Source organism: Cebus imitator, unplaced genomic scaffold, assembly GCF_001604975.1.
Source record: "Cebus imitator isolate Cc_AM_T3 unplaced genomic scaffold, Cebus_imitator-1.0 Scaffold425, whole genome shotgun sequence".
Taxonomy (NCBI): domain Eukaryota; kingdom Metazoa; phylum Chordata; class Mammalia; order Primates; family Cebidae; genus Cebus; species Cebus imitator.
In genome coordinates, this window is record NW_016107740.1 from 1051514 (window position 1) to 1061842 (window position 10329).

Here is a 10329-nt window from a genome sequence, read left to right on the forward strand (position 1 = left end):
TCTCTATTCTTAGCAATGCTTCTTGACTTGAATCTATTTGTCTGCAGCTCTTATTAGTATAAGCACTGCATATCTTTTTCTGTCCTTTTAAGTTTTTTTGTATCCTTTTATTTAAGAGCATTTTTTATAAACAGCATGTAGTTGATCTTTAAAATCCAAGACTGACCGGGTGCAGTGGCTTATGCCTATAATCCCAATAGTTTGGGAGGCCAAGACAGGAGGATTGCTTGAGCCCAGGAGTTCACAACCAGTCTGGGCAACATAGTGAGATGTCATCTCTACAAAAAATCAAAAAATTAACTGGACATGGTGGCACATTCCTGTAGTCCCTGCTACTTGGGAGGCTGAGCTAGAGTAACATTTATCAAATATTTTATATATATATAAAAATATAAAATATTTTCTATGTTTATATATTTTAATGTCTTATATGTATATAATGTATATAAGCTTAAATATATATTATTTGGTTTAATCTACCATCCTATTTGCTATTTGTCTTGCTTTTTCTATGTCCCCTTTTCTCTCTTTTTTTTTTCTTTTTTTAAGACAGAGTCTCGCTCTGTCACTCAGGTTAGAGTGCAATGGCACAATCACGGCTCACTGTAGCATGAATCTCCTGGGCTCAAGTGATCCTCTAACCTCAGCCTCCTGAGTAGCTGGGCCCACAGACGTGTGCTACCACACTAACTCATTTTTATTCTATTTTTTGTAGAAATAGGGTTTCACCATGTTGCCCAGGCTGGTCTCAAATTCCTGGGCTCCAGCAATCCACCCGCCTTAGCCTCCCAAAGCGCTGGAATGTGATTACAGGCATGCAGGCATGAGCCATTGTGCCTGATATTCTCTCCTTTATCTTTTTTTTTGAGACAGAGTCTCACTCTGTTGCCTAGGCTGGAGTACAGAGGTACGATCTCAGCTCACTGCAACCTCTGCATCCAGGATTCAAGTGATTCTCATGCTTCAGCCTACCAAGTAGCTGGAGCTACAGGCCTGCACCACTGTATCTGGTTAATTTTTGTATTTTTATTAGAGCCTGGGTTTCACCATGCTGGCCAGGCTGGTCTCAAACTCCTGGCCACAGGTGATCCTCCCACCCTGCCTCCCAAAGTGCTGGAATTACAGGTCTGAGCCACCACATCCAGCCTCTCCTTTTTAATCTTTTTTTTAGACTCATATTCCAATTCTATATTCCATTTCTCTCCCCTCTTAACTATTCATTATACAATATTTTATTATGTGTTTAACTCACTGTCCCAGAAATTATAGCACACATCATGCGCTTAATATAATTTGCTACTTTATTACTGCCTAGAAAAGCAAAAACCATAAGATACATTAATTCTATTTCCTTTCCTCTAAAATTATATGCCAGTTATAATTTATTTTTATTGCATATAACATAAATACCTTTAATCTCACAGACATTAATTTGCAACCCCGTTAGACATTAGATTATAATCATTTAGATTTACCTACATACTTAACTTTTGTATTGTTCTTCATTTCTTTCAGCATCTCTATTTTTTTTAGAGACAGGGTCTTGCTCTGTTGCCCAGGTTGGAATGCAGTGGCACAATCACAGCTTACTGTAACCTTAAACTCCTGGGCTCAAGTAGTCCTCCCACATCAGCATCCTGAGTAGCTAGGACTACAGCTGTACACCACTACATCCAGCTAATTTTTAAATTTTTAGTAGAGACAGTGTCTCATTGTGTTGCCCGGCTGGTCTCAAACTCATGGGCTTCTCCTAACTTGGCCTCCCAAAGCACTGGGATTACCAGCATGAGCCACTGTGTCCAGTCTCCAACTTCCTATATAACATTTCTTCTACCCAAACAATGTATCCTTAGTATTTCATTTACTGTGTCTACCAGTGACAAACTCTCAGATTTTTCTTGTCTAAGAATATCTTTATTTCAAAGAGTATTTTGGGTGGATATAAAAATCTAGCCTGGCAGTTTCTTTCAGCATTATGAAGACATTGTTTAATGGTTTTCTGGTTTTAATTATTTCTATTGAAAAATTAGGTTTTACTTTTATTGCTATTCCATTGATGGTATATATATTTTCTCCCCAGCTGCTCACCAATGCCCTTTCTCTTTGGTTTTCAGCAGGTATGCTATGGTATGCCTAATATGTTGTGTTAGTCTGTTTGGGCTATTATGACAAATGCCATAGAATAAGTAGCTTATAAACAAAAGAATTTTATTTCTTACAAGTCTGGAGACTAGGAAGTTGAAGACCAAGGCACCAGCAGATTCAGTGTTTGGTGAGGGCCTCCCTTCTCACAGATGGTGCCTTCCTGCTATATCCTCAGACTACCTAGGTCCCTGGGGTCCCCTTCATAAAGGCACTAATCCCACTCATGAGGGCTCTGCCCTCACAACTTCCCAAAGGCCCCACCTCCTGATAACATCACTTTGGGGGTTAGGATTTTACATACAAATTTTGTGGGGACACAAATATTCAGGCCATAGGATATGTTTTCCACGTACTTATTCTGCTTAGACTTTACAGGGCTTCTTGAATCTGTGGCTAAATGTTTTTCATCAATTTTCAAGAATTCCCAGCCTGAAATTCAAATATTGTTTCTTTCCAATTGCTTTTCTCCTCTCCTTCTGCAATTCCAATCAAACACACATGAGATAATTGAATCACTGAGTCTCATGTGTGTCTTGTGACATCTTTTATATCCTTTGTCTCCCCATGCTTCAGTCTGGATATTTTCTTCAGGCCTATCAGTTCACTTATTGTATCTTCAGTTCTGTGTAATTTACTGTTAAATCTATATCACTTTTATTTCTTAATTTCACACATTGTATTTTTCAGTTCTAGAACTTTGTTTTAGCTTTTATAATTTCTAGTTCTCTGCTAACATTCTAAAACTTGATGTTTAGTCCCTCCAGCTTATTAATCATAGTTATTTTAAAGTGTATATCTTGAGCCAGGTGCAGTGGCACCTGCCTGTCATTTCAGCTACTTGAGAGGCTGAGGCAGGAGCACTGCTTGATCCCAGGAGTGTGAGATCAGCCTAGGCAACATAACAAGACCCTGTCTCAAAAAAATAAAACTAAAGTCCACATCTGATCAATCCAGTATCCCCAGATACACTGTGGGTCTGCTTCTACTGCAGTGCTTTCTCTTTTACTCATATCTTTTCTTCCTCTGTCAGTTTTTTTTTTTTAATTTGAAAAAATTTAGACAATACAGGCCGGGTGTAGTGGCTTGTAATCCTAGCACTTTGGGAGGCAGAGGTGGGCGGATCACCTGAGGTCAGGAGTTCCAGACCAGCCTGGCCAACATGGTGAAACCTCATCCCTACTAAAAATACAAAACTTGGCTAGGCCCACACCTGGTGGCAGGTGCCTATAATCCCAGCTACTTGGGAGGCTAAGGCAGGAGACTTGCTTGAATCTGGGAGGTTGCAGTGAGCTGGGACGGCACCACTGCACTCCAGCCTGGGTGACAAGAGGGAGATTCCATCTCAAAAAACTAAAAAAAAAAAAAAGAAAAAGAAAAAATTTAGAATAGAAGATAATTAGAAATGTAGGATGATGTTGTTTTCCTCCAGAGGAAATTTACTTTTGCTTCTGGCAGGCAGCTAAGGCTGGGCACTAGCAATCCCAGACCACCTTAATCTAATTGGGAATTAAGATGACTACAATGTGGGTTCTAATTCTAATTCTTTGGAGGACTGATCACTATTCAAGATGTACTTCAGGACTCCAAGTGAAATCCTGAGTATTTAGCAGGCTACCTCTCCTGGTCAAATCCTGAATTCCGCTTTTTGTTTCCCATCCCTGTGAATCCGTTAAAAGTTTTGCTTAGTTTTTCGCCTCACTGAACCTACAATAAAATGTCATCTTTAGTTAGCATGATCCAATGGAAACACTTTTTAAAAACAAGAAGCCTAAAAGACAGCTCCTAGGGTAGGCATGGTGGTTCACGCCTGTAATCCCAAAAGTGTGGGAGGCCCAGGCAGGCAGAACACTTGAGCCCAGGAGTTTGAGGCTAGCTTGAGTAACATTGCAAAGCCCTAGCTCTACAAAAATTACAAAAATTAGCTGGGTATAGTGGCATGAGCCTGCAGTCACAGCTACGTGGGAAGCTGAGGGGGTAGGATCTCTTGAGTCCAGGAGGTAGAAGCTGCAGTAAACTGTGATCGTACCAGTGCACTCCAGGCTGGCCTACAAAGTTAAGACTTTATCTCAAAAAAAAAAAAAAAAAAAAAAAAAACTTAGCTTCTAGTCCTAGATATTATTTTTGTCACTTAAGCACTTATGTATTTATTATTAAGTGATAATTATTCTTATTTATTAAATGATAAAATTTCCACTTTAACTAAATGTTGTTTGAGCCTCAAATTATGTGTAGCTAAATGTCAAACACTATTACAAAGTACCAAGATATTAATTTAACCTACAGTTGTTTAACCAAATTAAGCAACAAGGCCAGCCTGATATAATATAGATTAGTGAGGATTTTAAGATTATAGTTCACATTTAGAGCTTTTTTAAATTACAAAAAACTAATAAAACATTTTTAACATTTCTAAAATCTTGTAGAATAATAATTGCCAAATGAAGAAATATTTGCACATACTTTTACATCCCATTTTTGTGAAAAGGGTCTTCAAGTCAGGATCCTTAGCTTGTGATTGCACTCCACACACAAATACTTTTGAGGTATTATTATTTGTTAAAACTGACATATGGGCAACTGTGTACCACGAACCTGTATTGACCATTAAGATATCATCATCCATATTTAATAAAGCCTTTACAGAATGGACAGCAAGACTTCGAGATTTGTCCTATAAGATAACGGTATGATTAGAATTTCAAAGGGTATGACTAGGAATATAAGCTGACTTCTATTTGCTTTACATAAAAGAAAGTACTTCATAGTAATATTAGATATCTAATCCATTTTAGTTTTAACATCTTAATATATGTCTAAGTAAAGAGTTAGCAGAGACAACTGATATATTTAAAACAGCTTAACTTTGCTTAGCCTAAATTATGACTGCTACTGTCTAATTTTGTATAAAGCAATACGAAAATCTCTACAATATAGTCAACAGATGAAGGATATCCTGTCTTAGCTCCCATTCTTACCCCTTCACAAAAACCCACTCATCTAGTACACTTCCATTTTTTTCTTCCCCATTACCTTGTCACCTAAACTGCCACTAGCTCACAGAGGTTTAAATTAAGATGTTTGAGAAGCTTAGGCTTCTGCAGTTGATCTCAGTGCTTGATGTGGTAAGAGATTCTCCCCAAGAATATGAATGTGGAGAAGGGATAAACCTTAGAAGATCAAGGCACATTTGAGGCAATGTTTAGACTCTACAGATATAAAAATGAATTTAACCTACTTTTATTTTTGTTCTGTTTAAACCACATTGTACCTCATATTCTTCCTATATTGATAGCCTTTATATACCTCTTACAAATCAAAGCTATAAGACTATATTACAGAAATTATGAAAAACTATTACAATTGCTTTTTCATATACAAGATGGCACTAGAATCTTTCCTGGAAATGGAAGGAAGAAAAGGTCTCATTGCACCTTCTCTTGAATTCTCCTTTAGCGGAGAAAAGAAGAACATTACAGCTGCCAGCAATGCAAATCATCCCATCTATGGAATCAGGGAGAAGAATATGTTCTTTGTAAATTCACTGAAGACAAAGATGCCAATCAGATGCACTGACTGTAGAGATATTAATTTTATTCAAGGTGACAATTAGGCCTTATAAACTTCCCTGATAATCTATAAAAACATAAACAGTGTTAGGTTTTAAGTGGAGAAGTTCTTTGGTTAGGTAGGATTGCTGAGAATCACAGTGAAAGTAAATATTAGTTTACCTGAAAAATAAGTTTGTAATCTTTGAAAAGATCTATATTTATAAGATCATTTTGAAGATGAGATGGAAAAATTAAGACATCATAGCAATGTTGGTCCACCGCAAAGACTTTATCATCAACATGCAATACAGATTTGACTTTATGATAGCCTCTTCTCTTCAAATTATTATAAACTTCTTCAGGGCTGTAAATATACAACATTAGCTTGTAATTACAAATATGATACATTAAAAATGTACTTACCACTAACACCTTTTTCCTGTAACAAAGAAAAACATCACTTCATACATTACATCTAATGGAACTAACAGTTTTAACCAAAAATAAACTAAAAGATAATTATTGACAGAAAAATAAACATATGTATACAATTACCTTTGGTAATTTGGTCATAAGCTCTGAAACGTAACTATGCTTCCCTAATCACTCCCCTAGATGTGACACTCCCACCTCTTAAAAAAGGCAGTGCTTCTCATCATATTATTTTAAAAGTATGGAGACTTGAAATATAAAGAATTTGATTTAAACACTTACCTGATTTTACAAGTATTTATCCAAGCATAAAGTGGTAACGTGGAGGCCCTTAGTTCCTGTTTCCTAACTGTTTCTGGCAGGATGTGATAAATTGAAAGGGCATCATGTTTGATTCGACATCTTGCCAATGCTGCAGCCAATTTTATCTTAAAACTAGAGACAGAAAATCCATCCTTACTCTACTGCATTTGAGATAAGACTATCAGTTTTCCACCGAAAACTCTAACAATTACATTTAGAATTTTAACAAATAATTCCATTTCAAATTTTTGAAGTCTAAAATAAAAATTTGTCTTATCTGAAAATAGAAATATAATAATCCTGATTCCTCTCTGTTTTTGCTGCCCTGTATAGATATGCAGCAACTTCTTTTTTTTTTTTTTTTTTTTGAGACGGAGTTTTGCTCTTGTTGCCCAGGCTGGAGGGCTGGAGAGCAGTGGCATGATCTCGGCTTACTGCAACCTCCGCCCTCTGGGTTCAAGTGATTCTCCTACCTCAGCTTCCTAAGTAGCTGGGACTACAGGTGTGCACCACCACACCCGGCTAACTTTTTTGTATTTTTAGTAGAGACGGGGTTTCACCATGTTGACCAGGATGGTCTCGATCTCTTGACCTCGTGATCCACCCGCCTCGGCCTCCCAAAGTGCTGGGATTACAGGCTTGAGCCACCGCGCCCGGCCCGCAACTTCTTAACTATTATATTGATTGCTGGTTGAAAGATAAACCTTTTTTTTTTTTTTTTTTTTTTGAGATACAGTTTCCATCCTCCATCTGTCACCCAGGCTGGAGAGCAGTGGCATGATCTCGGCTTACTGCAACCTCCGCCCTCTGGGTTCAAGTGATTCTCCTACCTCAGCTTCCTAAGTAGCTGGGACTACAGGTGTGCACCACCACACCCGGCTAATTTTTGTAATTTTAGTACAGATGGTGTTTCACTATGTTGACCAGGCTGATCTCAAAATCTTGACCTCGAGTGATCCGCCCAACTTGGCCTCCCAAAGTGCTGGGATTAAAGGCATGAGCCACCACACCCAGCTGAAAGACAAACTTGATTTAGTGAGAAGGGTTTAGGATTTAGAGTCAGACAAACTTGAAGTTAAATTCAGGTTTTATCACTTACTAGCTGTGTAACCTCAGGAATGTTACTTAATCTCCTTTTTCAGCCTAGTTTTCTCATCTGTTAAAGGTGGTCAACTTACCTTGTTATTAATGTAGTGATTATCAATGTGTGCAAAATTATTAGCACAGTGCCTGGCACATAGCAGGCACTCAGTATAGCCTAGTTATTAGATGGCAACAATATAGTCTTGATATGATTAAAAAACTTTCATGAGTCTGTATTAAGTCCTTCCCAGTTCTGAATGTCCCATGCTTTAAAGTTCCAAATCACAAAAAAGAAAAACAAAAACTAGTAAGCACCGCCATGAAGGCTCAATGATTTTTCTTTATCTCATAGCCCAGATTTTTAACAAATGAAAACACAGGACTTATTTCTGACCCATATTCATAGCATTTTCACAATGGGAATCTAACTGAAATTAACCTCAAGTATAACCTTGAATAAGAAGTAAGAAGAGATGTCACAAAAGAGTCAAGTACGATCTGAGCTGTGGTTGGTGGGTGGTTCAGAAAGGGAGGACACTTTCAGGGAATTACTGTCAGGCCCACCTAAATTGTTTCAAAGAATGTTGGGAGCCAGGACAAGAGGGGAAGTAAATGAGCATCTCTGTTATTTTTTCTTTAGCACCAACTGTTAAGTACCTACTTCTTTTCTTTATGCCTGCAGTTTCCTTATTCTACATTTCTTATCTACTCAATAGAATGAGAACATCTCACCCCAAAAATTGTTTATGTGGGAATATTATGTGTATGTATATGAGAGAGAGGATATAGAGGTACTTGGGAAGAAAAGGAAAGGGTGGTCAAAAGTAAGCTTTTTAGGACTGCAATAAAATTAGATGTGTCTAATTCTGGGTCTAAATGTCACAGAACTATGGCAGTGGACACCAAAAAAAAGAAATAGTACATTAATGCACCTCAAAAAGTAAATTAATGTAAAAGCGGTGAGTTACTGTTCTATATTATACATTGTGAGATATTCTGAGTATAAACTATTTTTTATTAACAATACTTGCAAATACCAACTTAACTCAAATTTATCATAATAAATGCTATTGACTGAATGATTTAATCATTAACGACTAGAAATATGAAGCTGAGAAATATATATGTGCTATGTATATGTGAGGAGTGTAAGGAGAAATAATTCTCCAATTTTCCAGATAGTAAACATTTTGGACCATGATTTTTAACATAATTTAATCCCACAAAAAATCAAGTATAGATGCAGTTATACAGATTTTTATGTAAATATACTATATTAGACTTAGGGCAAAGATCAAATCCAAACATTATTAAAATAACCAGACTTATACTTCTGTAAGTGAAGTATCCTATCCTGTAGTTACTAAAAAAAAGCCTCTTCCATAGCTGTAAATAAGGAGGACTGCAATGATGAAAATGTTAGCAAAGTAGCCTTTCCCAATATTCTTGATCCAGAAGCCCTTCTTCTGCTGCAATTTGTATGTTATCACAGAGAGCTGCCTGATTATCTCTTTTACCATCATCCCAGTAACACACACAGTTGCCTTTATAATATTAAATTATAATTATGTAATTTCTAAGTTTAAATTTTAGATGAAATCCATCAGCCACAGGACAGAATCAAAACTCCTTATCAGGATATTCTAGGATATTAATAGTTTAACCTGAAACAACTCCTCCTGCCTCAATTCCCGTCACTCTCATCCATGAATCTATCTTCAGTCACGCACTGAACTATTTGTCACTCCATGGTATGCCAGGTCATGTCTCCTCTTTCTCTCTCTTCCATATTCTCTCAATTATCTCAACTCAGGTAATTTGATTGCAGAGTTCAAGCCCAACTGGCATGCTTGAGAGAGAAGAGAGAAAGAGAAAGAGAGAGAGATTTTTGGATGTAGGAAGAGAGAGTCAAGCCAGTTTTTCCAGTGTTTGGTACTATAAAAGATAGCTCCTTTGTTAGGGAGTTGTTGGCAGCCAAGCTTCTTATCCTAGCAATATGGAATGATAAGAGAATGGAGGGAAAGAAAAGCAGAGACTAGGGTCCTGATGATTTTGGAGTCACAGGCCCTAGTTAGTAGAAGCACAGCTACATCACTGCCCTTCCTGCAGCCTCATGTTCAATTCTTCCATCAATGATCTTAAAGTCCTTCTTCTGCAGAATCTGTCAGTTGCAAAAAAGAATCTTAACTAATATGCCATTTTTCCTCAGTTTATTTTTTTAATGAAATTGATTTTATTCTTTTTTGGCTTTTTACTACTCTTTTTGGCTTTTTGTAATATACATTTACATTTTTTAAGTTTTCAGAAATCTTTATGTAGTTTTTGACTCAAGTTTTTGAAAGGCATTACTAATGTCTAACATATCAGAACTGTGGTTCTCTTTAAATATAAATTGAATAACGTTATGAGCTGCATAATGACATTTAGGTCAATGAGGAACTGTGTTTATGATGGTGGTCCCAAAGAGCTTACTACAGTATAATTACTGTACCTTAGTTATATTTAAAGATGTTTAGATACACAAATACTTGCCATAGTGTTATAATTGCCCACAGTATTCAGTACATAACATGCTGTGCAGGTTCGTAGCCTAGGAGCACTAGGCTATACCATATAGGATAGGTGTGCAGTAGGCTATATCATCTAGATTTGTGTAAGTATACTATATGATGTTCCCATTAGAAGAAATCACCTGGCCGGGTGCGGTGGCTCACGCCTGTAATCCCAGCACTTTGGGAGGCCGAGGCGGGTGGATCACGAGGTCAAGAGATCGAGACCATCCTGGTCAACATGGTGAAACCCCATCTCTACTAAAAAT

At 37.2% G+C, this 10329-nt stretch overlaps 1 protein-coding gene across 6 annotated transcripts in view; it reads right to left on the bottom strand.

Moving 5' to 3' along the window:
- The window catches only part of NSUN7 (NOP2/Sun RNA methyltransferase family member 7), a 49962-nt gene that overhangs the window by 24571 nt on the left and 15062 nt on the right, over positions 1–10329 (bottom strand). For 5 of the 6 annotated variants that reach the window (XM_017509871.2, XM_037731840.1, XM_017509872.2 and 2 more), the window contains 3 exons: positions 6408–6560; positions 5874–6057; positions 4606–4816 (listed from right to left, as the gene is read on the bottom strand). In XM_017509871.2, coding sequence (XP_017365360.1) covers positions 4606–4816; positions 5874–6057; positions 6408–6560 — 548 coding nt within the window. The remainder of the gene's footprint in view (positions 1–4605; positions 4817–5873; positions 6058–6407; positions 6561–10329) is intronic. The other variant, XM_037731841.1, reaches the window with a different exon arrangement.